This window comes from Lontra canadensis, unplaced genomic scaffold, assembly GCF_010015895.1.
Source record: "Lontra canadensis isolate GAN:19392208 unplaced genomic scaffold, GSC_riverotter_1.0 scaffold16, whole genome shotgun sequence".
Classification (NCBI taxonomy): domain Eukaryota; kingdom Metazoa; phylum Chordata; class Mammalia; order Carnivora; family Mustelidae; genus Lontra; species Lontra canadensis.
In genome coordinates, this window is record NW_022631010.1 from 6,149,172 (window position 1) to 6,176,947 (window position 27,776).

The following is a 27,776-nucleotide window of genomic DNA, read 5'->3' on the forward strand; positions in this document are numbered from 1 at the left end:
TCAAGCAATGTTCATACATAGTAAAACCAGTACCCCCAGTAATATGTATAGATTAAAACTAATACCATAAATACTAGAGAAAATATTGTCAGAATGACGTAGGGCTTGTGCACACAGCCTAAGAGGTCTCTTAAGCCCCCGGCTGCACACAGATAGCCTCTCTCCCCACCAGCTGAGTTCTGACTGCTCTCTTGTCTCTCCCAGCACCCAACCTCCCTGGCCTCCCCAAAAGCGGTGAAGGGCAGACCCCACCCCGCTCTAAGCCCTGTCCTCCTTGCTCCTTGCTCCCTCTTCTGGAACTAATTTCATCTACCTCGCAGCCAGCTCCCCCTCTCTATCTCCCTCTGTTAACCTCACTGTCCTCCTGCCCAGATACAAAGAACCTTGAAATGCAGGATTGGCAGGGTTTCTGTCCTCCCCTGGCCAGATGTCCCTTCAAATGCTGTGCAAAGCTGAATCTTGGGCTCCTCTGTCCAACCAGGTGCAAGGACCAAGACCTGGCAATTTAAGGTAGTTACCAAAAACTGAAGATGGATTCCTTGTCCCTTAGACCTCGCCATCGTGGGCTCTGTTCCTCAAACACCCATTTCCCTGAGAACCGCTCATTCTTTTCCTGCAGCTCCGTGAAGTTGAGAAGAGCCACAAATCTGTCAAAGGCAGAACCACAGTCCAAGATTCAGAGGACACAGCTAAAGACACCTCCAAAAATGCCACCCAGCTCCAACTCACCAAAGAAGGTAAATTCTATTTCATGATGATTCCTTCTTTATGGGGCCACATGGGAGGGTGTATAGAACATCAGCTGAGAAATCAGATGGAACTGGGATGAAGTCAGAATTCTAACAATTAACTGTGCGAAGCTGGGCACATTAAGCTAAGAATGGGTCATAGGTCCTACCTCATGGGGTGGGGAGAATGAGATGGGATTCTGCAAGAGGCGAGCTTCACAGAGGCCTGGCACACAGAGAGAGAACCCATGACTATGAGCTGGGAGGGGCGTCTTGACATGGGGAAGCATCTCCACTTCTCCTCTGGGGCTGTCTCCCTCACCTCTACCCACCAAGTCTCTCGCTGCATTTTCTATGGTGACTCTTGACTTTCGCCGCAAGTGAGCCTTCTTTTCTGAAACAATTTCGTCTTCTTCACTTTCTCTCTTGAGTCTGACAGTCCCCTTCTGATATCCTCTTTCTATCTGGCTCTTTAACCCAATGGAGGGGCCCTGCTGGTGTCCTACCCAGATGCCGCTAAGATACCCTGAGGGTTGGCTGACAGGGGGTCACAGTCACCTGGGGATGGAGGAGGTATTTGTTCTCTGTGTTGTCTTGAATGTTTTCTTCAGAAGGAAAAACATATTTGAATCCGGCAGTTGCTAATCCTACCGGAACCAATTTGTATTCTCTTAAAAACGAGAAACACTGGAATATGTAGAATGGAAGGATAAGAAATGACCACATGTGTTCCAAAGAAAGTGTCATAGGACTTCAGCACGGATTGGTCACAGACCATCTCCACCTTGAGAGAGGAAATGTCAAGCCAAAAAGAGACCATCTCCTCGGTGACCCCATGTCCAAAAGCTTGTCCCTATTGTAAAATTAAACCACATCAGCGTGCTGTGATTTTGGCCTCTGATACCAAAAGTGAATAAGATGCACAAGAAATGGCTGACAGTTCAGGAGTTCGAATTTTTAATGCAGAAATTGTATTATTTATTTGATGACTTTATGACATATAAGCAAGATCACAAAAAACAGAAACAAAGAATTTAAACCGCACAGTATTATCTCCCTACAAGGCGAACGTCCTCTGTTGGCATATTTTTCTTTTTCTTTTTCTTTTTTTTTAAGATTTTATTTATTTATTTGACAGATAGAAAGATCACAAGTAGGCAGAGAGGCAGGCAGAGAGAGAGGGGGGAAGCAGGCTCCCTGTTGAGCAGAGAGCCCGATACAGATCTTGGTCCCAGGACACTGAGATCATGACCTGAGCCTAAGGCAGAGGTTTAACCCACTGAGCCACCCAGGTGCCCCATTGGCGTATTTTTCATTTTTGAGGTCCAACCATGATGGAAGTGGCTGTGGAAGCAGGTCAGGAAACTTTTGCATCCCTGGCAAACCCTGTGTTGGTATTGGAATACTTGTCAATATCAGTATTGACACTGAAATAGTAATGAATTACTACTGAATGGTTGGTAGCAAGTAAACAAGTGGATATTGCAGAAAGAAGACAAGAAGTCTGTGTCACAATAGAACCTGTCCCTAGTGATTCTCCCAAAATAAATGGAAGGCATTTCAAAGCTACAGACCTCCTTGTTGGTCAGATCGGCTGGCAGTCCTTCAATGCTCTCCAAGACTGGTTCAGGGTTGAAATGTAGAAGAGTGACTGGCTAGCAGCTTATCATGACACTGAAGAAAATATTTGAAATCACCTAATTGTCCCACACGGGGCAGGAAATGGAGTACATGCAATGTTATATTGTAGTATCACCAACAAAAATGAGAAAATGGGGGGCACCTTGGTGGCTCAGTAGGTTAAAGCCTCTGCCTTTGGCTCAGGTCATGATCCCAGGGTCCTGGGATCGAGCTCCGCATCGGGCTCTCTGCTCAGCAGACAGCCTGCCTCCCCCTCTCTCTCTGCCTGCCTCTCTGCCTACTTGTGATCTCTGTCTGTCAAATAAATAAATAAAATCTTTTTAAAAAATGAGAAAATGGAATGGAACTATTTGGACACTGATGGACTTAAGTATGGAAGGAAAACAATAGGTGTACAAAATGTTTTCTATGAGAAACCAAGGAACTTACACTGGTTTGACAGTGGTCGGCTCACGTCCCCACAGTCCCAATGACACACTTCTTCCCTGCCTTGCTCTACTAGGCTGCTGCTTTAAAGTTTGCCCCTCTCCAAATGTGAGTTTTTAGTACGGATCCAAAGTTCTTTTCATTTTGTACTGCTTACCTCAGTACTTCAGTGTTTGATTTTTTAAAATTAGTGTGATCTGAACACATCAGTGGGAGTAGGCTATGGGGGAAAGCCTGGGAAGATGGCCACCAGTGGCCTCCATGGCTGCCCTCACTTAGCTTCTCTTCTCGAAGTAGTCGCTAGAATGATGTCAGTTACTATAACAAATAGGCCCAAGCAAGTAATGACTCAAACACAATGAAAGTTGACGTCTCACTCCACGTGAAGTCTAAATTGTGTGTTTCCACTTGACGGCGACTTTCTTCTCAAGGGACACTGCTGCAAGGATGCTGGCTCCTTCCACCTGGTGACTCCACCTACCCCAGACAGGCACAAGGGGGAGGGGCAGGGAGGAAGTGGGGCATGTCAAAGCCTGGACTTCAGGCACAGGCCACATTCACCCACCAGGGAAACCTAGTCCGTTTCTGTGTCGCAGGAACTGAGGTTGGTAAAGAGCAAGCCAGTATCACCCTGAGGCCAGAGTTAGGGGAAGGGCAGAAGACAAGTAAACGGGCGCACTGGAAGTTGGATATGATTCCATGCAGGTCACACAGCCCCTGCCAGCATCATATGTTACTGTTGTCCCAGCTTTGTATTCCAGAAAAGCAAGGCTCAGAGAGTCCAGTGTAAGGCCGGTGTTCAAAACCTAGCTCTCCAGCCAGCGGACCATATTCTTCCAACAAATCTGTTTATGCCAAGGCCGGGCCAAGATGCCCCCAGACACCCAGGGCCATCTGACCATTCTCACTTCGCCAAATGGGACTGATATACACACACACAGCAGGGCAGCTCCAGAGGGCTCCCGTTTGATACCAGGAAACTGAAGCAGATTCCCCCACATCCTCATTCTTAATCTTGGTTCCTTTTCCAGGTACCACATCTCACCCTGCCAGCCAAAACCAGACCACAGACAAGAAGGTCCAGGATCCTGGGACCTCCAGTTCTGCCAGCGGGACCACACTGCCTGCCTCCCGGCACCTCTCTGGAGCTCGGCTTACTGGTGTCAGACCAGATTCTGGCCCTGCTCAGCCTCAGACTCATCCTTGGAGGTCAGCCTCTGGAAAGAGTGCTCAGAGACCTTCCCACTGACAGCTGGGACTCACAGAAGCACCATTCTGGGGCTGATTCTTTGGCCCCACCAGCTCACACACCCAAAATGATATTCTCTGTTCCTCTCTCTCTCTACACACACACACACACACACACACACACACACACACACACTCTCTCTCTCTCTCTCTCTCTCTCTCACCTGTCATTGTGGGAATTTCAATTATTTACTCTCAGGCACTTGTTGGCTACCGTAATGGAAGGACAATGGTTTCGTCCACTCTTCAGGGAAGCTGAGTCTCTCCTCACTCCCCATAAATTGCACTTTCCAGTATCTTGGTTCAGGCAATTCTGGACCTTACACTCACTGTGGTTCCCTCCGCTCCAGAATTTGGGAGGAGGGGCAGGGCCTCAAACACCACCATAGACTTTTTTCATGGCCGCCATGTTGGGACACCGGTTTCTGCTAACCTTACTAACTGGGAGGAAGATGTGAGACAGAGCAGCCCCCATTCCTGACCATCACCTCTATCCAAAGGAGATGAGGTGGTTTAAGTGAAAGGTACAAGAAGCCACTGAATATAAAGGTAGTGAACTAAAGTCCAGCCATGGTGAATAGGAAGATGATTGTCCCCCAGAACCCAGCCTGAGGGGAGCTGACCCCATTAAGCAGCAAAAATGCATGGGAGCCTTCTAGCAATAAGGCAAGGAGCAAGTGTTTCTTCTGACTAGAGACAACATAGATTGCTCAGGGCAGAAAAGTCCTTCTCAAGCACCAAATCTGAAAAGGAATTTGATAGTCTGCTTACTGTGTAAGGAATGTTGAAGATGGTTTCTCTGAGAAGTTTGGCAAATGGTGCAATGCAGAGCCTTGTCTCCGGGGATTCTCTGTTGAACTAGTGTCATGGTGTGGTTCTAGGCAGAATGTCTCCTTGGGGGCACAAGCCAGGGAGATCAGACCACTGAGAGGGCCTTGGCAACAAGGACAAAGGCTCAGCAGCATGCGAGTCACAGTGTAAGACTCTGAAGTTGCAGGAGTCCTGTGGGTGGTTTCCTCCTCTCCTCTGCCCCATGTTCCCATACCCCACGGACGCAATATAACTTCAAAATCGTCTCATGCCATGTCTCTGAGTGTTCTAAAGGGAGTCTTCTCCCCTGCCCGCTGCACAACCATGGCCCCAGGGGTTCTCAGGAGAATCTCCCACACTCTGGAAGTCAGCCAAAGTCCTGGTGGGGAGATAGATATTTTACAGAGACTTCATAAGCTATGAATTAAAGTATTTCCCAGGTTTCCTCCCAATTCCTTCCCCTTCCCAACCCAGCACCAGCACTTCACACATGACCTAGAATGGAATGGGAATGGGGACGCATGACCAGGAGAAAGAGATCAGTCCTTTTGCCCCCGTGCATCTCCAGGTGAAGATGTTTCATGGGCCTCCTATCCGTGAAACTCAGGTCCAACCTCCAATCCCAAATTATGCTGTGCCTTATGCCTCTTCTGAGAGGACACATGTTGGCCCTGAGCTTATATGCCTGACACTCTGACACCAGGATCCAGGCAATCTAACCCAACCAAGCAGGACTGGGAGGCCCAAAAATGGCCACCACATGACCCCTGGCCTTCAAGACTACCTGCCTGGGTAATGCCAGCCCCTAGGGAGGGACAGTGATTACTGTCAGGCTTCCGATGGCTACCAACATGCCTGAACACCCACCATAAACACAAAACATGATCCTGTCCTGGTGATGCACAATTTTATGTGAGGGAATGTCTTCGTTATCTATTTCTGCACATCAGATTATCCCCCAAACTTAATGGCTTAAAGAAAGAAACACTGATCATCTCACACAGTTTCTGTGGGTCAACAACTTGGGAGTGGCTTTGCCGAGCAGTTCTGGTTCTGGGTAGAGCGCAAGATCTCAGGTGAGGCCACCAGCCCTGTAAGAGCTGATTGGGACTGGAAGATCTGTTCTCAAGCTGGTTTATACACATGGCTGTGGACAGGAGGAGTCACTCCTTGCTGGCTGTTAACAGGAGACTTTGATTACTGCCCACGTGGACCTCTCCGCAGGGCTGCTGGGGTGTCCTCGCAACTCAGCAGCTGGTGTCCCCCAGAGCTAGTGACAAGAGAGAGAAAAAAGAGGAAGCCATGTGCCTTTTATAACCAGTCTCAGAAGTTACACCATCAATCCTACCACTTTCTATCCATTAGAACTCAGTCACTAAGTATAGCTTCCACTCAAGGAAAGGAGATTAGACTCCCTCTCTTAAAGGGGCTTATCCAAGAATTTATGGAAATAGTTTAACAGGAGGTTTCCTAATTCAAATAGTTGCAAGACCACTCTCAAGACAACTCAAAGATTTTTCAAGAGATGTTCTTCAGAGAATTGGCTCATGGTGGCTCCCAGGACCCTCAAGCAGCAGGAAACTTCCCGTGAGCTGGGAAACAGGCAGAGGAAGAAGGCATGGGTAAGAGAGGAAGGGTGCTGCTCTGACTTTAGAGTGGGGATGTGTTATTAGAAAGCAGTCCCATCATCTCTGCATTCTTGGGTTTGACCTGCCAGCTCATTCTATCTTAACACTTAGCTTCAGCCTATGCAGGAGCCATCAGGCATGAACATCACTCTTTCTTCTTTTCTCCCTCCCTCCTTCCTTCTCTCCTCCCCCTGCCTCTCTTTCTTTCCTCAGCTCTCCTAAGAATGATTTAACAATAAATTTAACAATTTATCCAGAGAACTACAACCATTGTCTTACTGATATCACCCAAGTTTATACATTTTGTATTGGGGGGGAAATGAAAGAGACACTGGATTTTCTCTGTCGGAATGCCCATAAAGAACAACAATTCCACTGTACACAGACTCACATAGGTAGAAACACACCTTGGGTGAAGGTCAAAGGAGACACCTGTCATACTCACAGAAACTGGAGAGTGAGACACCAGCCAGTAGGGGGAGCTGGGCCAGGTACCAGCACGGTCTGCTATGCTGGTGACCCTCCGTTTAGTAAACTCACTTCAGATATGCTTCAGATATGCTCTATAGAGCTCCACCCAATAATATATATATTATTATATATTATATTATATATAATAATATAATTCCTGTAAGGGATTATAAGAAACAAACGTGCACTGCAGAAAGGGACACTTGTCTCCTTTGACCTTGGCAGCAAGTGGGGAGAAAAAGTCTCCCTTGAGAATTTATATCCACAAGGCAACCCTCACACAGAGGATCTAAATTCCCACACCACCTGTGTGCTTCAAAAACCTCAAATGGAAGATTTTAATTTAAAGTACTCTTATAGGGGCACCTGGGTGGCTCAATGCGTTAAAGCCTCTGCCTTCGGCTCAGGTCATGATCCCAGAGTCCTGGGATTGAGCCCCGCATCGCATCGGGCTCTCTGCCTGCCTCTCTGCCTACTTGTGATCTCTGTCTGTCAAATAAATAAATAAAATCTTAAAAAAAAAATAATAAAGTACTCTTAGATTAACAGTCCCTCCCAGAAGGAGGGGGAAGAAAGCAAAGCAACAAAAAAACAACACAGCAAAGAGAAAGTGTGTAAAATGATAGAAAAAGAATATATCAGGAATCAAAATAAATGGAAATAGACTAAGTTCGGCAGATTGAAGACAGGATCAGATGAATATTTTATAATCCCATGCACTGTTTCCAAGAGATACGATTAAAACCTACAGACAGAGTCGCTAGGGATTTTATCCCTTTTTGTTCCTAGGGAACAAAACTAAAACACAATCTTCAAGGGCAAAATCCCCAGGTGTGTGAGTGCTGTCCAATTTTGTAAGTTAGGCTTCTTTTTGAGGGTTGAGGATTGCTAATTAAAGACAGCTCTCTGCAGCATTGTGCCAGATAATTCTTTGATGCAGTATTAGTTTGGAAAATGCAAAGAAAGGCCCAAGATCGTGGTTGGGGTTGGTGAGGGATACAGAGAATACAGACATCTTTATCACTGAACCACATCTGGGTGATGAGCCATGTAAACCTCACCCCCCAAATTCTCTTATGAAGATTCTACGAGTGGACACAGGTAAGACTAGTGTCAAGCCCCATGCTCTGTGCTTATAAGTAAGAGATATGATCACAGGCATGGGTAAGATCAAACATTCCTCAGGCTCAGATTCTGAATGCCAACAGCACTGGCTGAACAAAACATTTACCCTACAATCCTGATTACACTGGGCTTTACAAGCTGCACCGAGAAGACAAGGAACGCTGAGCTCGAGGACCATCCTTGGATGCTTTTCATTCTTCTGTGTCTATGGGAATAATTACTGTATATATGTGTAACTCATTACTGTTGCAGGGGTTTTTTCCATGATTGAGAAATGGGCCAAGGAATTCCTAGAAGTCTTTCAAATTCTATGGGAGGGTTTTCCATTCTAGAAATGAGTGTAGAGAGTCGCCATCTTGTGGTTCTTTCACACAATTTCCTTTCCCGAAGCTCTCTCTACAGCCTGGAATTTAAATAGCCCATTCCATTTCCATAGGTGCCCATTAGCGTTGCCACGAGTAAAAACTCTGGGTTAATTTACACCAAGATGACACAGTGAGCCACAGCCTGGTCTAAATGAAAGAGGACTAGATGCTATAGAGTATGATCCTTCCTGGTGAGTGGAGAGTTCCACCTACACGGAGAAAGAAAAGGCCCCAGGTGCCACAGGACTTTCAAGCTTGAACCCGGAACATGCCTGGGAAACCCTCAACCCTTCAGACCTTCTGCCCATGCAGGACACTTTTTCAGCTGGAACTTTTTGGGAAATCTGTCTTGCATCTCACCTTCAAACTAGTCTCCAATCAAACTTTGAGCGATGGAAAACAAGAGTTCTGACCCAAGCCACCCATCCTGGCTTTCCTTCGTCTTCTTAGGTTCTGGGTCTTACATACTAGATCCTCCAGTCTTTTGTTCAACTACTGACCAGGATGAATCTTACATTTCTAGCAATTCCTTCTTTCACTGCTGGCTTTTGCTTCCACGCTCATTCCATCCTACATCTCTAGATGACCTACACGTTCTTCCGTGACTACCCAGAACTACCATTATAGCTGTGAAGTCTTCCCCAGGAACACAGGCCCAAGTGGTCTTCCGGTCAGCCTCCCACACTACTGTGCCTCAGTACTTGCTCATGTCCAGTGTCCCAGGATCAGAAAGTCCCTGGAGTCAGAAGTCACAGGTTAGTGTTATCATTGTGTTTATTACTCTCCCAGAGCTCGGCATTGCTGACTCCCTTGCTTAAGATCTCAGCTCAGTGTTGCCTCTTCGCTGAGCACCTGGGTAACACCACGCCACCTTCTGGAACACATCAGCACCTGATGCACTATATTTTTACTTAATGGTTTTATCTTCAAGAATGTGAACTCCGTGATGGCGGTGACTTACTTGGTTTGTTGACTACTGTATCCCCAGCACCTAGCTTTCTAGGTGCCATGCTTACGTACCTGGGATGTTACAGGCTCACAAAAACCCTTCTTTTTTTTTTTTAAGATTTTATTTATTTGACACAGAGAGAGAGAGAGAGAGAGAGAGAGCGCGCGCGCGCATGCGTGCACAAGGAGGGGGAGTGGCAGGCAGAGGGAGAGGGAGAAACAGACTCTCACAAAGCAGGAAGCCGAATGCAGGACTTGATCCCAGGACCCCAGGATCATGACCTGAGCCAAAGGCAGATGCTCAACGACTGAGCCACCCAGGTGCCCCAAAACCTTTTTTTTTTTTTAACAAATGGTAGAATTAATTGATTCTGTAGCTTCATGAATACCCAGATCCCTCAACCTGACTCCTGAACATCCTGATTCCTCACCTGTAAAGGATGCTGGATCACACAATGTCCAAAGTGCTCACTAATTCAAAACTTACCTATGTTCTCAGGAGACCAAAAAAGACTAGCTGGATTCAGTTGTTTAGTTTGGTTCTGAGAAGATGAGTGGAGGCAGCTTTGGGCTCATTTTTCTGCTCCCTCCTCCCAGTCGCTGTCACCATTCCATCTTCATGTCTGTGAGGTGTCTGCAGACTGAAAGGAGAGCCCTGGGCCTCAGGCACATATAATGATGCCAGTTGTTGGGGCCACACGGGAACCTGTAAGACGGAGTTGGAACAATACAATGGGGGTAGTAAATCTGAGGTTAGGAAGCTCACCAGCTTGGGGCACCCCAAACTTTTTCATCAATAGCATCTTGATTCCTTACCCAAAAGGTAAGCAATGTCCTTCACAAGGCAAAATCAGACACTACCAAGCAATGATGGGTGGCCGATGTTTTTCAAAGAGAAGGAGAAGGAAATAATGCTTAGAAAGCAGCAACGAGAAACAAGGAGGACAACAGCCTTTATCACCAGCCCAAACAACATGTGGGTCATAATTGCATGCATAGCAGAAACCAGAATTCCTGTGGAAGTGAATTAGAAGGAAAATATTGCACAGGAAAATTTGCAGACTATCACTAAAACAGTATTTTGAGGGTAATGTATATGTAAGAAGAAAAGTTTAAATTAATGAGCCAAAGGAGGTACAAATAATCGGCAAGCTTACGTATTTTCCAGGTTCCAGCAACGTTTCATCAGAGGGACAGATGATGAACCGTCCATCTACTACCACCGGCAGTAGAAAAATGGTATGCATCCCTGTTGTACCATGTAAAACTAAACTGTGCTACAGGTGATCTGTCTACATGGGTGAGTTAGTGGCTGAAGTGGTAGAATTAAATTATGGCAACGGGATGTATTAAAAAATTCAGTTACAGTAGATTCTATGGGAGGCAATGGGAGAAGTGGGGCTCACCTGAGAACAGATGCAAGGAAATGTCATCAGGCTATTTATCACCAAGGTACAAAAGAAGATGAAAGACCACTAACTTTTGTTGAGTACCTACTATCTGCTCAGTACTACCCCTGTGTCATACCCGGCCCCTAGGAGATGGCCAGTAAAATGTTTGTTGAAGGGATAAATGAATCCTCAGTGTTCAGTCTGCAGAGGAAATGAAAGCTCAGGAAGGTGATTCATTTAGGTCACATCACAAGTAGTAGGACTGGGGTCTGAACCCAGGTTTATGGTCGGATTTATATCTATTACAGCTTAACAAATCATCCCAAAATTTAGTGGCTGAAAACCACAATGTATTATTTCTCACAATTCTGTGCATAGGTGGGGCTCAACTAGGTGGTTCTTCTGCTCGTCCTGTTTCTGGTTGCTCACGTGGCTGCAGTCAGATGTTGGCAAGGGCTGGGAACACACAAAATGGCTTTATATGTGTCTCCTTTCTTGGGACAGCTGCAAGGCTGGGCTTAGTTGAGCTGCTGGGAAAGCTGGACCTGTCCGTGAAGCATCAGGGCCTTTCCTCCTCTATGTGGTCTTTCCAGCAGAGTAGCTGAATTTCTCATAAGATAACTCAAGGCCCCCAAGAATGCAAAAGGCTGAGGCTTGGAAAGGGCACAGAATCACTCCTGCCACGTTCTATTGCCAAGAATGCATCACAGACCCAGCCCAGGAGGTCACTGGATCACTGGGGATCATTTTTGGACACTAGCTCCCACAGGTGATTCTGAGATACCAAGCCCGTAATCTTCCTATGACTTCATGCCATGATGAGCACCTGCAAACTGAACATGATTGGGTTTATGATCATCCCGGCAATGAAGACGAGGGTGGCTTGGAGAAGGGGAAACCAAAAGTTTTGCAAAGTCTGCTTTGGTGCTGAATAACAGAACCTCGGTAGTTATGAACCCAGCCCAAAGGGAAGGAAGGTATGGTTTCTAATATCACACACTGTAGAAATGCCCATTGCGGATAGATCATGAACTATTGGGGACATAGCTTAGTACAAGAGGTGAAAGTGAGGAACCCAAAAGAATATTTTCAGTGTTTACCCCACATCCCATCTAATCATGCGTTTGTATCTCACCAGTGGAAGTGCAGTTTTCTTCCATCATTTCTGAGTTAGCATCTGTCCCAGTACAGCTCCTATGTAACCAGAGGACTCAACTCTTTCCCAAGCATGACTGTGGCTAACTTCCAGCTCCGTGACTCTCTTTGTATTTAATCCACAGAAATGTATGTTTATGTAACATATATATACTATTAAATTTGTATGTGTACACACGTGTTTTACATACACATGTTTAGCTAAAGCAAAAAGTTTTACAGATCAGTATGGTATGTAACATACTCTTATTTCTATTCTCTTTCATCCTATTTTTCTTAATTCTGGCAAAGAATGTCTAAATTAATTCTGCAATCCATTAATGGATTCTGACTTGTTCTTTGAAAACTTCTACTTTAGTAGATAAGCACCTGAAACCCCAGGAATATTTAGCACTAAATATAGAAATAATGAAAAAAAAAATCAGTCACAGAATTAATATTTCCCATTACATTTTGGGATCATCTGCTTAATTTGGTATTTATAATTAAGAGAATTTAACATACTGATGTATGTAACATTAATTTTGCAATTCTACTTTTAAGTGTGAGAGAATTGATTCATACACATAACCATATTTAAATATATGTAACAGAATTCCATCACGTTTTAAGCGATATTGAGATTATGAGACTTTAAGATTCGCTGTACTAAGTTTTAAGACTGAGCTTGCTACTTGGATTTTGTTTACCAAGTAACGGAATTGTTTAAGAAGAAAATATGTTAAATGTATAAATGCACTTCAGTTATAAGACTATACAGAATAAAAATCCCCTTAATGATTTTATAAGGGGCGCCTGGATGGCTCAGTCACTTAAGTGGTTGCCTTCAGCTCAGGTGACGATCCTAGGGTCCTGGGATAGTGACCTGCCTTGGGCTTCCTGTTCAGCAGGGAGTGTGCTTCTCCCTGTTACTTTCCCTCTGGCTTGTGCTCTTTACCAGTACATACACCACTTTAGGATAAACAAGTTTGGGCTTTATCATTCTAATATTAATTATTAAAGCAAAGGTAATTTCAAAATAATCGCCAAAATGCACAGAACCCACCGTCGAGGACATGAAAGGAGCTCCAGTTCATTTGGAGCTAACTGAGGGTTCCACGGGGCGAGCAACACGTGGTCCTTCAAAAGGAGCTGGTTCTTCTTGTAGAGGAGCCAGAAACCGACTTAGGAAGCGGTGAGATCGTTATTCTTTCCTACTTTATCGCCTGTGATAAACATTAAAAAAATAAAATACAACCGAAAAGCTCGAAGCCGGGCACAAGAAGCCGTTTCCTCCCGGTCTGCGCCGACGCGCCCCAGGCCCCGCTTCGGTCGGCGGGAGCAGGGTGGGTCCCGAGTGGGAATCGGGGACGCAGGGGTCCCGGGCACTGGGGGGCGCCGGGATTAGTCCCCGGCCCCAGGTCACCCCCGCCGCGGAAAGCGGGCTCCGCAAGCTTCTGCACAGGAATGGTGGCCGCGACCCGCGCGGGGCCTGCCGCCCGGCGACTGCCGAGCTCCGCCATCTAGAATTTCTACGATTGAAGACCTGAGGGGTTATGATATCCGGGAAAGCACTCCCCAGGACACCGATGAGGCCTGCAGGGCCGAGCACCAGCCCGCACATCCCCGGCAACCACGCCGGCCCGCGCAGCAGCAGAAACCGGAAGGCCACCCGCGTTCCCGCGCTCCCCCTCCCGTGCTCCGGAGGATACCATCGCGGCGGACCCCTCCGAAGGCCCGCAAAGGTATCGTCCCCGGCTTGTGATTGGCCGGCGGCGCGGGGGCGTGGCCTCCAGAGCCCCGTTCCGCGCGCCAGAGCCCGCTCGCCGCATTGCGAGCCGGGCCGGGAGCGGGCGCCATGGTGAGGAGTGGTTGTACCTGCGGTTGTGGTGAAGGCCGAGCTTTGGGCCTGGGTGCGGGCGGAAGCCCGGGCCGGGGCCGGGGCCGGGGCCGGAGCCTGCCCTGGGAAACGGCGGGCGAACGCGGGGACCGCGCTGATGCTCGCGCCGCGGCTCTCTTGCAGGTGCTGCTGCACGTGCTGTTCGAGCACGCGGTCGGCTACGCGCTGCTGGCGCTGAAGGAGGTGGAGGAGATAAGCTTGCTGCTGCCGCAGGTGGGTAAAGCGGCGGGCTCACCGGCATCGCCGCAGCCCCTCGGGCCCCGGTGCCCCAGCATGCACCGCGCCCTCCCACGTGGCCGGCCGCTCATCAAGGGTTGCACTGGGCCGGAAAGCCCCAGAGCCGGGGGTCCATACCCGCTTTCGCGACTAGGGTCGCGTTAGGAGCATTTAGAAGTAAGCCCCCCGGACTCCACCCGGTACGGTGAAGCGGACCGGGATTTAGGGCCTGCCTATAATCGGCTCATTTACGAAGCGTGCGGTTGCTTGGTACCTGTGACCAGGGCTGGAAACCGCTGCTTTACTGCGCCCTAGAGGCAAGAGCGAGGGAAGAAAACCGCTTATGCTCTCTTCTCCCACAAGGTAGAGGAGTGCGTGCTCAACCTGGGCAAGTTCCATAACATCGTTCGTCTCGTGGCCTTTTGTCCCTTTGCCTCGTCCCAGGTTGCCTTGGAAAATGCCAACGCTGTGTCCGAAGGTGAGTCGGCCACAACCAAGTATTTTAGGGAGATGAGCGGAGGTTCAGTTGCTGCTGCTTTTATCCTCATGGGAGTTTGTGATAGCATTTTCATCCCCTTGGCTCATTTGTTCTAAATCTGATGCATGTTGGGCAGTATTTGGTGGGTACAGGATGTGGCTTATAACGGCCCAAGGTGGGCACCTGGGTGGCTCAGTTGTTAAAGCATCTGCCTTCGGCTCGGGTCATGATCCGGGGGGTTCTGGAAGTGAGCCCCACATCCGGATCCCTGCTGGGGGGAGCCTGCTTCTCCCTCTCCCACTCCCGGTGCTGGTGTTCCCTGTCTCATGTCTCTTTCTGTCAAATAAATGAATAAAATCTTTAAAAACAAACAAAAAACAGAGCCCAAGGTCTGGGGAATATGGTATACTAAATATTTGAGGTGCACAATCCAGGCCTAGGCTTTGTGAGTGATAATTGATTAAGTGAAATCTGGTAGGGAGGCGTGGTTTAATGCTGAAGGTAGTTCTTTGGTCATTGTTGAAGTAATTGGAAAAGGCAATTTTGGTACAGAAGAGCCAAGAAAAAGGTTTGGCCCCAGAAGGCAAATCAGATACTAAATACTTGTCTCCATAGTCCCCCTGGGGATGTTTAAGGTTTCCGTTCTATATTTAACACATGTGCTGTTAGTCTTGTACATCCTGTGGTTGATGCAGGCTTTGCAATGATGACTTGAGTCTGTCAATCCCCTGAGTGCAGTCACTGATGTCTCCATGTCTCTGAGCAAAGCCTGAAGCAAGGAAGGATATAGGCATGCCGTCTCCGCATGCTCTGTGGGACCAATGTAGGATCCGTTTGTCACTCAGTCAGTGGTTAAGGGGCAAGGATTCCTTATATGACCTAAGCATTATTCAGCATATTAGTGGGAGCTCTGTTCTTTGCCTTGAGGTGTTGTTCATGAGGACCTCCGCCTGCTCTTGGAGACTCACCTGCCAACCAAAAAGAAGAAAGTGCTCCTGGGGGTTGGAGACCCCAAGATTGGTGCTGCTATACAAGAGGAGTTAGGGTACAACTGCCAGACTGGAGGCGTGATAGCTGAGATCCTGCGAGGTGGGACCACCTGTTAGCATTCTTGACATCTTTGAGGAGGGGGATCTGCAAACTTAACCAGGGTGCTTAAGGTTGCTTTTGGGAAGCCTCTCTGCTTGGCTGGCACCCATGGGTGCTAGAGGTGGCTTAGAGCCTTCTCTGGCTCACTGTCTTGCCCTCCTCCAGGGGTTCGTCTGCATTTCCACAACCTGGTGAAAGGTCTAACAGATCTGTCTGCTTGTAAAGCCCAGTTGGGGCTGGGACACAGCTATTCTCGTGCCAAAGTTAAGTTTAATGTGAACCGGGTGGATAATATGATTATCCAGTCCATCAGCCTCCTGGACCAGCTGGATAAGGACATCAATACTTTCTCCATGCGTGTCAGGTAAAGTGCCCAAGCAAGCCCTGAGAAATGGGGTCTTTGCCCTGTGGTTTAGCGAATTTGGAATGCTAAAATCAGGACTGGCTCCTGTGGGTAGAACAACATGGGGTGGGGCGAGCCTCCCGGTGCTTACCACAGGCTGTGTTCTTACACTGACTGTACAGAAAGAGGAGGCAGAGTAAATCCACCCATATACACCCCAGCCCAGGCTCTTTGCCTGGACTGTATTGTGAATGGGGGGACATGGAGTTTAGGTTTAGGTTTTGTACTGGTCTTGATCCCTTTTCTCTGGGTAAAGAATAGCTATGGAGAGGGCTGAGGCTTTGAGACCTACCCTCTCGGCTGGGAGTGATTGTGGCCCTTTGCAGGGAGTGGTATGGGTATCACTTTCCTGAGCTGGTGAAGATCATCAACGACAACGCTACATACTGCCGCCTTGCTCAGTTCATTGGCAACCGGAGGGAGCTGAACGAAGAGAAGCTGGAGAAGCTGGAAGAGCTGACGATGGATGGGGCCAAGGCTAAGGCTATTCTGGATGCTTCGCGATCCTCCATGGGTCAGTACAGCCCTGGTGGCCAGGATAAGTTTGGGGCTGTGAATATCTGGTCCCGCGTTCACACTGGGTGTCCCTTAGGCATGGACATATCGGCCATCGACTTGATAAACATCGAGAGCTTCTCCAGCCGTGTGGTGTCTTTGTCAGAGTACCGCCAGAGCCTGCATACTTACCTGCGGTCCAAGATGAGCCAAGTGGCCCCCAGCCTCTCGGCCCTGATTGGGGAAGCGGTGCGTCACAGGGAGCAGAAAACAGGGCCAAGGAGTGTTACCACATAGGTCCATACTGCTGTGTTTCCTGACCCTCTGTTATGTTCCCCTGCTGTACTTGATGAGGTGAAGCAGAATTAGGCAGTTGGTAGATGGGCAGTTCCAGCTTCTCTAATTCCTTGACTCCTTTTCCAGGTAGGTGCACGTCTCATTGCTCATGCTGGCAGCCTCACCAACCTGGCCAAGTATCCAGCGTCCACAGTGCAGATCCTTGGGGCTGAAAAGGCCCTGTTCAGGTACCAGTGAGGGCACCTGCCCGCACTCAGGTGCCACTTCTGGTGCCCACTGCTTGTTTGGGGATCACGGTGATGGCTGACCAGGGCTCCCTGACCTGTACAGACCTCTGCTATGGGGGTGATGGCCAGTCCTGGTGTCTGAGTGATTCCCAGGGCCCAGCAAAGGGACCAGATTTCCAGGTCAGCGACGTTGGATCCCTTCCCTCTGCTTCTGGGAGCTGTGGGTTGGTGTGAGGTGGGGTCACGGGCCTAAGGCTCACTCTGGACACCAAGGGTACAGGGGAGGGGAGGAGCTGCCTTGGCTAGCAGGGTTGGAATTTCTGATCTTAAAACTCCCCACTAAATATTCTTCTCCCAGAGCCCTGAAGACAAGGGGTAACACCCCAAAATATGGACTCATTTTCCACTCCACCTTCATTGGCCGAGCAGCTGCCAAGAACAAAGGCCGCATCTCCCGATACCTGGCAAACAAATGCAGTATTGCCTCACGAATTGATTGCTTCTCTGGTATGGGTGGGGGGGGCTTGGAGGAGAAGGGGTTGGGAGGGAGGGAAGGCTGACTACCTAGCAGCTTCTACAATGATGGCAGTATTTTTCGTCAACAGCAGTTCACCTAGTGAGTGTTGATACCTTGGGTCTGAGTGAAGCTGAGGGTAGAGGGGAAACCGGGTGGGGAGCAGCTGGCCCTTTAGGGGCTGACAAGCTTTGTTTATCCACACATACACACACACACATCTAGAGGTGCCCACAAGTGTATTTGGGGAGAAGCTTCGAGAGCAAGTTGAGGAGCGCCTGTCATTCTATGAGACAGGAGAGATTCCACGAAAGAATCTGGATGTCATGAAAGAAGCAATGGTTCAGGTCAGTTTGGACTTTGCTGGGTGGGGGGAGGACCAGAGCTGGCCATTGGAAGTGATGAGCTGTCTCAGCCTGACCTCGTAGAGTGGAGGCAAAAAACTGATTTAATGAGCCTGATCCAGGGAGGCCAGAAGGGAGGCCTGGAAAGCCTGCAGTCTTCAGGGCCTCTTCAGCACCTTTCTTTGGGCCAGGCAGAGGAAGCGGCTGCTGAGATGGCTAGGAAGCTGGAGAAGCAGGAGAAGAAACGGCTGAAGAAGGAGAAGAAACGGCTGGCCGCCCTGGCGCTCGCGTCTTCGGAGAACAGCAGCAGTACCCCAGAGGAGTGTGAGGTCAGTAGGCAGGCTGGCCCTCAGCCCAGGGCGAACACCCTGGATGTAGGGTTCTTGACAGCAGAACAAAGGATGTACTACCTCAAGCCATGGTCTTGGGTCCAGGCTTTTGGACTGAAAGAAGGACCTGAAACATCTCAACTACCTCTTGATTCTATAGGAAGGAGATAGGTGCTGAGAGAACTGGCTCAGGAGCCCAGAGAGCTGGTTGTAGCACACCGGGTCCCTGGGCAAGTGTTCTGTCCTCGGCTGCCTCCCAGGAGTCCTCAACCGGGGGTAGTGTAAATCCCTGCTCTGCGCGTTCTCAGCCGTGTGTCCGGAGGCGGTGCCATTTCCTAGTGGGGCTTGGGGCAGGGGTCTCCACAGTGCAGCATCGGGGTCCCTCCACCCCTGGGATTTTTCATGGAGTGCCCAGTTTGTCAAGTAGTTTTTCAGGGTCCCCTTTGCAACACGGCATGATGGTTCTGTTGTGGGTTTTTCTAGAAGCTATTTCACGGGCTTAGATGACCATTCTCCCTTTCTAAGTGGGAGTCACCTTTGGGGTGGATTTCCAGTGTCTGTTAAACCATCCCAGAAACACTGGGCGATTTTCACATCATTTCCGCATCTTTATGCCCCAACTATTTAGTTGCTGCAGTTTTAATACGCATGTGTGTTCATACGATGAATGATGGTTTCATACCCATTTCATTCTTTAGGAGACAAATGAAAGACCCAAAAAGAAGAAAAAGCAAAAGCCCCAGGAGACTCCACAGGAGAATGGAATGGAAGACCTATCTGTCCCTGTCTCCAAACCCAAGAAAAAGAAATCTTTTTCCAAGGAGGAGCTGGTTAGTAGTGATCTTAAAGAGACAGCTGGCAGTGTAAGTCTTCCCAAGAGGAAGAAATCTGCCCCCAAAGAGGAACCAGTTAGTGATGCTGAAGAGGCAGGAACCAGGAGCATCCCCAAGAAAAAGAGGAAATTCTCTTCCAAGGAGGAGCCACTCAGCAGTGGGCCTGAGGAAGCTGCTGGCAGCAAGAGCAGCAGCTCCAAGAAAAAGAAAAAGCTTCAGAAGCTAGCCCAGGAAGACTAGGTCGGACATTTCCTGGTGGGAGGCATAGCCCCCATGCCCTTTCCCAACCCACCATTATATCCCAATAAAAAACAACTTCACAAGAGTCAATAATGTGTTTTTATTGAACACCTTACATGGTTATGGGTGGGACCTATAGTTGAGGCAGAGCACCAATGACCGCCTCAGTGAAGTCCTGGCAGGTGGCATAGCCACCCATGTCAGAAGTTCGAACCTGTAGGGGAGAATTGCCATCATCCCTGTGGCCTAGGCCCCATCCCTAACCTCTCCCCCACCCCCCACCCCCACCCGATAACACCATTCCCTAAGGAAGCCAGCCCCAGGACAACCTAGGCTCCGCCCAGATGATTATAGTCTAAAGGTTTAAGAACTCTTCTCTGGTCCACTGTACTGAAGGGAGGTGTAGGTAGTATGGTCCTTGTGAGGTTGGAGGGAATAAAGGGGTCTAGCCCCCATGGGGGTGCAGGTGGCCGATGACAGACTTGATGAAGTCGGTTGTGGTGCTGTAGCCGCCCATGTCTCGAGTCCGCACCTACAGCCACCACCGGCAACAGCCGTGGGGAAGAAGAGAAGAGAGCCCATGAAGGGGGGATAGGGCAATGTGATGGAAATGGAATCCAAGAAAGGATGGCAAGGCCAGGAAGAAGATGCAGTGCGGCAGTCGCAAGGAGGCGGCCAGATGTGCTGAGGGCCAGAGCCCCTGTCGGAGCTGTGCTGCAGCCGGGGCAGGATGGGAGGGAGGCTGAGCGTGAAGTGAAATGGAGAATGCGAATCAAAGACAGGACAAGGATGCCTTGGAGAAAGTCAGACCAGGTGCGGGGAAAGGCGGCCAGGAATGCAGACGGGGACAGGCTTCCAGGTGTGAAGGTGCCACCTGGGCCTCATCCTGCCTGCTATGTCCCTCTGCTCCTCCATCCCCTGGGCTCTCCCCGGATAAAGAGCTGCAAGTGCTGCCTTCAGACGGCTATAAAAGAGCCAATGGATGGAGCAGGAAAGAGGGAATAGCAGACGGTAACCAAGAGGCAAAGGAGAGCCAGAGGATGAAACAGCCAGGAGAAGGGAGGTGAAGAACAGCCCTGAGAGCCACAGGGGAAGATCAGAGAGCAGAAGATGTTCTGGGGACCTGGAGGGAAAGGCGGCCCCAATTCAGGTTCCCCAAAGAGGAGTGCCAAGGCCCTGAAACCCATAGCCTCTCTAACTCACCTTGCCAACCTTGATCACCTTCTTCACCGCATCCGCAATCATGTTGGAGTGATACTCGAGACTGTCAATGTGGACAGGAAGGAACTGAGATTCTCCCCACAGCATTCCCGATCTCCTCCACTGTGCTCCCCCTTAACACCACCCTGCCTCCTGCCCCAGCCCTCCATAACCTTCTCGAGATACCCACTTCAGGTGCCGCAGCATGTTGGAAGCAGAGAGCAGCATGGCTGTGGGGTTGGCGATGTTCCTGCCCACTGCCTGGGCAAACGGGTGCCGGGCTCCCTGTGGACAGAGGGCAGACGAGAGTCACTGGGGGCAGACGTTATGCAGAGTCTGAGGTCAGGGAAAGGCATAAGGGAAGAGAGGACGGGCCAGGGACACTGAGAAAAGGCATGAGGGAGGGGACGGAGCACAGCAGTCATTTAGGAAGGGAGCATGTTGGGAGGCAGCTATCAAGGGACCTCAAGACAGAAGACAGACATGCAGAGAAAGCTGGGGGAAGTGGGGACCTCACTCACCGTCTCAAAGACTGCGTACTCTGCACTGTAGCTCTCACCAGGGACCACACCAGCTCCCCCAACCAAACCAGCAGCCAGATTGTCGATAATGTTCCCATAGAGATTGGGCATCACTAGCACATCAAACTGGTAAGGATTCTGCACCAGCTAGGGGGTAAAATGTGTGGCATGGACAAGAGAAGTAAGTTCTGCTCCCAGCCCCTCCCCGGCACCATGAGAGCAGAGACATGGGGAGGACATTACCTGCATGCAGCAGTTGTCTATGATCATTGTCTCAAACTTGATTTTGGGGTACAATTCAGCAACTTCCTCACAGCACTGCAGGAACAATCCATCCCCAAGTTTCCTGTCCGTGAGGACAAAGGGAACAAATTCAGTCAAGAGTGCAACAGGCTACCTTCCTGGGAGCCTATCCCATGCAAATCCATGTCCCTCACATGATGTTGGCCTTGTGGACAGCCGTGACCTTGCCCCGCCCCTTCTTGGTGGCATAGTCAAAGGCAAACTTTGCAATCCGCTGAGATTTGGTTCGAGTGACAATCTTCAAGCACTCAATCACACCTCTTGCACTCTGTGTAAGAAGAGAGAAGCAGCCAGGTGACCCTGAAAAGAAGGGAAGGAGCTATGCCACTCTCCCACCTTCACCCCTGACCTCCCCAATTTCTAGGCCCTCACCTCATGTTCCAGGGAGCTGTATTCTCCTTCTGTCTGCTCCCGAATGATCACCAGATCTAGATTGTTGTGTCGAGTCTTGTACCCAGGAAGTGATTTCACATGGACTACATTGGCAAACAAGTCCAACTTACGCCTGGGGGTGGGGCAGAGCCATTAGCACCATGTCTGGTGCTCCAGGACTCCTCTGACCCATGGCCCCCACCACCTACCTCAGCCGCATATCGTAGGAGGCTAGCTCGCCTTTATATTCCATTGGGGTATGGATCTTTCCTGCATAAACAAAGGGGTCAGGGTCGGGCACAAACCAAGCCCAAGGGAAGCCAGATCAGTGTCTGATCCTCTCAGTGACAAGATGCAACCCAGACTCCTCTCCCACTCCCAAATCTGTGACTTTTAAGTGCCTCTGGAGGCAAAGAAAAATGCTGTTAAAACCAGTGTTTTACAAGATGAAACCAGAGAGGGAGACAAACCATAAGAGATTCTTAATCTCAGGAAACAAACAGAGTTGCTGGGAGGGGAGTGGGAGGGATGGGGTGGCTGGGGGATGGACATAGAGGAGGGTATGTGCTATGGTGAGCGCTGTGAATTGTGTAAGACTGATGAATCACAGACCTGTACCCCTGAAACAATACATTATATGTTAATTAAAAAACAAAACAAAACAGTATTTTATTTTTAGTTACTCTATTTAATTTACATTGAAACTTCAAGGTGACCTAAAAGGAGAACAGAAAACATTTTCATGTGATCAAAGAGCCTGGGTTTAATAGGCTGAGAAACAATGCTAAGGAACCTATGACCTTTCTTGATGTATGCCTGTCTACCCACTTGACAGTTTTTCAACTGATACTTACTGAATATTGGCCATGCGTCAGGCACTAGGGATTTCAACCAAAAAACACAATACCCAATTCCTGTCCTCAAGGGGCAAACAATACAACGGGGAAGACAAATAACACAAAACACATGATAAATACCATGGGCGAGGTATTAACGTCGTGTACAGGAACCCCGAGCAGAAATTCCCTGTGGTAACATCTAGAAATGTCATAGAACAGCTGGCATTTCAGCCAAGCCTTTAGTTAAGTGAGTACAGTAGGTTGAATAGTGACCCCCCAAATGGTATGTCCATTACCATTTACCCTAACTCCTGGATCTTATTTGTGACCTTATTTGGGAATATATAATATGACCTTATTTGGGAAAATAGGGTTTGTAGACACAATTAAGGATCTTGAGATGAAATCAACTTGAATTAGGGTACCCTAAATCCAGTAAGTCTTCCTACAGGAAAACAAAGAGAAACAGATACACAGATACAGAGAGGGAAAAGCCATAGGATGACTAAGGCAGAGATCGTAGTGATGCATCTCAAAGTCAAGAAAGAAACACCAGGAGCCACCAGGAGCTGGAAGACGCAAAGAAGCATTCTCCCTGAAGCCTTCAGAGGAAGCCCTTCCAACAACTTAATCTGGGGATTCTGGCCTCCAGAACTGTCAGAACAGATTTGTTATTTTAGGCCCCTAGCTTTGAGGTAATTTGTACAGTAGCCCTAGGAAACTGTAATACAGTAAGTGAGAACTAATCTAACAGGCAGCATCCGAGAAAGAACATTCTGGGCAGAAGTAATGACTAAGTCAAGATAGTCAAGATAGTACACGTATTTGGAAACTAACAGTCCAGTGTGACCAAAGCACAGAATAAGTGTTATGGAAATAAAGGCAGAAGAAGTGAGAGTCAGCTTACGAAAAACTTACTTTCCTAAGCTAAGGCTGGGCCTGACAAAGTCATGTTGGTCTTTCTAAAAGAAGAGATGCAGAGGGAGGATTGTAGGGGCAGGACCAGAAGCCCCCAAGACAAACAACAAACAACAAACAAATGACATTAAAGCAAAGAAGCAGAGGGGAAGACAGAAGAAAAGAGGCAGCTAGAAGAGGCATCCTAGAAACAATGAACAAGATTTGATGAACCATGATGGAGCCCCCTGACAGACTTCGAACCATTCATACCTTCCTGCAAAGGCAGCTCACATGATCTCTCCACTCCTGAGTTAACAGACAGAAGAAACAAACGGCCACAAAATGGTGATGGGAGCTTGGGGGACTTAATATGTTAGCATGTGCGGAAAGAAGCTTAAAGAATATTTGCTCACATGACTTTAAGGGGCATGTGGGTGGCGTAGCAAGGGAGCACACATACCAATGATGGCCACCTTGTTTTCCTTCATGGAACTCAACACCTGCTCCAGCTTCTCCTCAGATGCCATATTCTGCACCTCGCTCAGGTGATGCTCCTGGAACTCCACTGGGACAGAGGCAGCCTTTGGGGACACGTACCAAAAATCTCTGGGTCAGGATCGAGTAAGCAGTCCTTTCCAACCCACGCCATAGTCCGTGCTGGCTGATTCCCCCAGGGCCCTCACCTTGAACACCTCCTTGACAGCGTGCATCAGTTCGGGCCCCACGCCGTCTCCTGGCAGCATAGTCACGGGAAAGGCTCCCTCGACTCTCATGTCCTCAGCCTGGAAGCAGTGCCGTCAGAGCTAGAGCTGCGGCTGGGGTACAGACTCCCGGGGAGAGGGAATGAGGGGTCAGGGGAGTGGGCAGGCAGGAGTCGGACCTGCCCTTACCTGGCTCCGCGAGGCGGCGTGCGCCACGGCTGAGGTACACAGGCTCCTCCATGCCCCGGGGTTCGGGGCGGCGACTAGAGCCTGCGACACAGACGCACATGCCTGTGAGGTCGGGTATGGGAGTCCCAGCCCCCGTGTACCACTGTGAACCCGGTACAATCCCCCGCCCGCCCGCCCTCGGCCCGACCTGACCCCGGGCCTCACTTGGGTCAAACAGCGGACACCTATGCGAGCTGCCATGTTTTCAGCAGGAAGTCCAGGGGAAGTGACGCCGGAAGCCGGCGTGGCCCGGCACCCCGACTTCCGGTCCGCACAATACGGCGGTGAGGGGCAGCGGGCGGTTCTCTCTTCCTTCCAGCAGCGCCACCTGTCCTCTCCTGTGTCTCTGGCTCTTTCCTCGTCTTTGCTTACCCCTTGCCCTGGAGCCTGACGGGAGACATAAGTGCTCTGTCCGTTGCTTGGTTTTCAAGCTCCATATTTATGCTGAAACTAACACTGAAGGAGAATATGCGATTTCATGCAAGTACCTGAATTCAACGGGTTAAGAAACAACCAGGAATCTGGCTTTTCTTCATGTTTTTGTGTCTATGTCTTTGTTTCTCTCTTAGCCAGTACTCGCTGAACATTCGTGTATGAGGCACTAAAAGAGTACATAAACACAATATAGCCCATGGGGGAAGGTATCTGTCTGGTTTCTCCTGCAGTCTCCTAGCCGGCCCAGTTACTCCGTATTAATCAAGTTTCTTGGTTTTTTCCTATGTGGCCTTGTTCTTTGCTCTGATAGTGTGTCCCAGGCCTCAACTACCCTGGGCAGGACCATTAACTGGAGACAGAAATTACGTCAAGCATGTAAGTGTGACCAAAGGGGAATTTTAAACTGATTTTTTTTTAAGATTTAATTTTTTTAATTTTTTTTATTTTTTTAAAAGATTTTTTTTTTTAATTTATTAGGCAGAGATTACAAGTAGGCAGAGAGGCAGTTAGAGAGAGGAGGAAGCAGACTCCCTGCTGAGCAGAGAGCCTGATGTGGGGCTCCATGCCAGAACCCTTGGGATTATGACCTGAGCCAAAGGCAGAGGCTTTAACCCACAGAGCCACCCAGGCGCCCCTTAAGATTTTATTTTTAAACAACCTCTACACCCAACAGGGAGCTGGAACTCACAACCCTGAGATCAAGAGACAGATGCTCTATTGAGCCAGCCAGGGGCTCCCCGACTGATTTTAAAAATTCCACTCACTTGCCATTTACAGGTGACCTGCCTAAAACCAAAATGGCAAGGGAGGATTTGCCTAAACCAGTATTCTAGAAGTGTGATTTTTGGATCTCCTGTCCAAGTGGACCAGGGGCATTTGTTTAAAAAGCAGACTTAGGGGGTGCCTGAGTGGCTCAGTGGGTTAAAGCCTCTACCTTCAGCTCAGGTCATGATCCCAGGGTCCTGGGATCAAGCCCCACATCAGGCTCTCTGCTCAGTGGGGAGCCTGCTTCCCCTGCTCTCTCTTCACGTGTCTGCCTACTTGTGATCTCTATCTGACCAATAAATAAATAAATATCTTTTAAAAAATTCTAAAAAAAAAAAAAAAAAAGCAGACTTAGGAATTCTACCCCAGACTTGCAGAATCTGAGTCTCAAGATTGGGGACCCCAGGAAATATATTTTCAACGAGCACCTCCAGATGACACACACTGAAAGCCACACACTAGTTAGGTTCTCTGTAATTTATATACCTCATCCATCTGGAAAAAGTGCAGGGCATTCTGGCAGCCCAAGGGAGGAAATGTAGTCGTTCTAATCTTAGGGATCAAGTACAAACTTTGTACCTCTTTCTCTGAAGGAATGTACGCATTCCTTCAGACAGAGCATTCTCTACAGTAATGGGATGAAAAGATTTATGGATTTAAAGATTAGATAATGGTTAAGAGTCTTGAACAAATGAAAAGTGCTGTGTAGATACAAGGCTGCCATAAATATTATAGTTAATAGAATTTATTAATGTGTACTACTACTATTCCTCAATCTCCATTCATTTATTCCATGAAACAAATCAAAACTAGAGAGAATCAGGGGCACCTGGGTGGCTCAGTCGCTTGAGTGACCAACTCTTGATCTCTGCTCATGTCTTAATCTCGGGGTCATGAGGTCAAGCCCCAAATTGTACTCTAGGCTGGACATGGAATCTACTTAAAAACAAACAAGCAAACAAACAAAAAACAAAACAACAACAAAAAAAAACTAGAGTGTATCCGTACCTTATTCCTATAGACTCCCTAGTCTGAACTTCCATGGTGCTATTGCCATTCACCACCATTTTACTCCTCCAGACATCACTCTGATAAAGAAAAAGTGAGAGATTTACTCTTCTTAAAAATCTATATTTTTTGTTACTTTGGGAAATTTAAGGTGGGAAAGAAGAAAGATGTACAATCTTGATCCAATCTCTGGTGATAATCTAATTTTCTTTTTTTTCATAGCTGAATGCTTTGTTTTTTAAGATTTTATTTATTTGAGAGAGAGAGAGCACAGAGGGAGAGTGAGGGGGAGAAGCAGACTCCCCACTGAGCAGGGAACCCTATGCGATGCTCATTCCCAAGACCCTGAGATCATGACCTGGTCCAAAGCCAGACACCTAAATAACTGAGTCATCCGGGTACCCTGATCATCTAATTTTCATCCCAGAAAACATTAATTTTCTTGAGGATAACTACAACATTATTTTCATCCCTAAATTCTGCCCAGCCTGACATTCAAGCAATACCTAAGACATTCTGCTCTTAATTGAGCCCAGCCTGACTTTCAAATATCTGCTACCTGATATGACACCATGTGGCTGTCCCCTGGATGAAAAGGACTGATGAAGAGTACCAAGTGATTCAAGTTGAGAAGATGAGACCATCATTGTCTGAAGGCCGTGTGTCTTCCCTGTGAGCTTGGTGAGCTCTCCTGGCCTTCCCAGTCCCCAGGAAGGCATCTCTCACTGATACTGCCTGAGAATGGGGAAGTTTAGTCATGACCCTTGAAAAGTTCCTCAAACAGTCTCTTGGGCAGGGGTGGGACTGTTTAACTGATAAACAATCTATTTAACTGTTAAGAACCATGTAGTGTGAGGCTGAGTGAATCGAATGCCAGTTTCCTAGACCTACAAATCCTCTAGTATGGGGGTCTCAACCTGGGGTCCACAGAGCCTACAGCCATCCATGAATACAAGTCAGTATCATGAACTTGGATGGGGAAAATCCAAAAATCACATCTTTATTCTTACTCACCTCCGACTGAAATTTAGCATTTCCTTTCATTACGAAGGTAGAATGAAATTGTGCTACCTGTAGTACCCTTGACTTTGTCACAAACAGAAATTACATTTCATTCCTCATTTCACTAGGCCCTTCATGGCCTAACTCTCCCGGCACGTGTGGCTCTCAGAGGCTCCATTGTCCACAGACAACCCACCAGAGAAGGGGGTGGCTGTGAGCAGT

The 27,776-nt window shown here is 48.4% G+C and overlaps 3 protein-coding genes and 5 non-coding genes across 10 annotated transcripts in view; 7 read left to right on the forward strand and 1 right to left on the reverse strand.

Annotated features, from left to right (window-relative positions):
• TMC2 (transmembrane channel like 2) overlaps positions 1 to 4,044 on the forward strand; it is a 52,033-nt gene extending 47,989 nt beyond the window's left edge. The window contains exons 18-19 of the mRNA XM_032859430.1: positions 620 to 737; positions 3,827 to 4,044. Of these exons, the coding sequence (XP_032715321.1) occupies positions 620 to 737; positions 3,827 to 4,044 (336 nt within the window). The remainder of the gene's footprint in view (positions 1 to 619; positions 738 to 3,826) is intronic.
• A 9,656-nt stretch (positions 4,045 to 13,700) lies between these two features.
• On the forward strand, positions 13,701 to 19,370 carry NOP56 (NOP56 ribonucleoprotein). The gene is made up of 12 exons (XM_032859034.1): positions 13,701 to 13,776; positions 13,939 to 14,028; positions 14,395 to 14,509; positions 15,437 to 15,598; positions 15,764 to 15,962; positions 16,328 to 16,515; positions 16,594 to 16,745; positions 16,920 to 17,020; positions 17,379 to 17,527; positions 17,760 to 17,881; positions 18,070 to 18,207; positions 18,906 to 19,370. The coding sequence occupies exons 1-12, from the start codon at positions 13,774 to 13,776 to the stop codon at positions 19,278 to 19,280; spliced, it is 1,794 nt and encodes a 597-aa protein (XP_032714925.1). The 5' UTR covers positions 13,701 to 13,773; the 3' UTR covers positions 19,281 to 19,370.
• Positions 15,208 to 15,275, forward strand: LOC116868826. Its single transcript, XR_004382904.1, has one exon. It is a non-coding gene; the product is annotated as a small nucleolar RNA SNORD110 (small nucleolar RNA).
• On the forward strand, positions 16,076 to 16,206 carry LOC116868822. Its single transcript, XR_004382900.1, has one exon. It is a non-coding gene; the product is annotated as a small nucleolar RNA SNORA51 (small nucleolar RNA).
• On the forward strand, positions 17,083 to 17,168 carry LOC116868825. Its single transcript, XR_004382903.1, has one exon. It is a non-coding gene; the product is annotated as a small nucleolar RNA SNORD86 (small nucleolar RNA).
• Positions 17,595 to 17,665, forward strand: LOC116868821. Its single transcript, XR_004382899.1, has one exon. It is a non-coding gene; the product is annotated as a small nucleolar RNA SNORD56 (small nucleolar RNA).
• LOC116868820 lies at positions 17,928 to 17,998 on the forward strand. The gene has a single exon (XR_004382898.1). It is a non-coding gene; the product is annotated as a small nucleolar RNA SNORD57 (small nucleolar RNA).
• Positions 19,361 to 24,592, reverse strand: IDH3B (isocitrate dehydrogenase (NAD(+)) 3 non-catalytic subunit beta). 3 transcript variants are annotated; one of them, XR_004382865.1, is made up of 13 exons: positions 24,510 to 24,592; positions 24,306 to 24,386; positions 24,099 to 24,197; positions 23,876 to 23,996; positions 21,886 to 21,946; positions 21,677 to 21,809; positions 21,439 to 21,572; positions 21,245 to 21,347; positions 21,002 to 21,148; positions 20,671 to 20,765; positions 20,484 to 20,544; positions 19,610 to 19,812; positions 19,383 to 19,494 (listed from the first exon to the last, which is right to left on the reverse strand). XR_004382865.1 is itself a non-coding variant. In XM_032859037.1 (12 exons), exons 1-12 carry the CDS (start codon positions 24,543 to 24,545, stop codon positions 19,414 to 19,416), a joined length of 1,152 nt encoding a protein of 383 aa, XP_032714928.1. In that variant the 5' UTR covers positions 24,546 to 24,592; the 3' UTR covers positions 19,361 to 19,413. The 3 variants fall into 3 exon arrangements, 2 of the variants coding, with proteins under 2 accessions (XP_032714928.1, XP_032714926.1); XM_032859037.1 differs by lacking the exon at positions 19,610 to 19,812 and having other exon boundaries at positions 19,361 to 19,494; XM_032859035.1 differs by lacking the exon at positions 19,383 to 19,494 and having other exon boundaries at positions 19,546 to 19,812.
• Positions 24,593 to 27,776: the final 3,184 nt, after the last annotated feature.

Bases quoted from the DNA above. Each gene is read 5' to 3' on its own strand.
- NOP56 (XM_032859034.1), top strand. The intron at 14,510-15,436 runs GTGAGTCGGCCA...CTTTGCCTTGAG, and splicing joins TGCCAACGCTGTGTCCGAAG to GTGTTGTTCATGAGGACCTC. The intron at 15,963-16,327 runs GTAAAGTGCCCA...GGCCCTTTGCAG, and splicing joins ACTTTCTCCATGCGTGTCAG to GGAGTGGTATGGGTATCACT.
- IDH3B (XM_032859035.1), bottom strand. From the start codon at position 24,545: ATGGCAGCTCGCATAGGTGTCCGCTGTTTGACCCAA. The intron at 21,348-21,438 runs GTGAGGGACATG...CCTCACGGACAG, and splicing joins GTCCACAAGGCCAACATCAT to GAAACTTGGGGATGGATTGT. The intron at 20,545-20,670 runs GTGGGTATCTCG...CCACATTGACAG, and splicing joins AACATGCTGCGGCACCTGAA to TCTCGAGTATCACTCCAACA.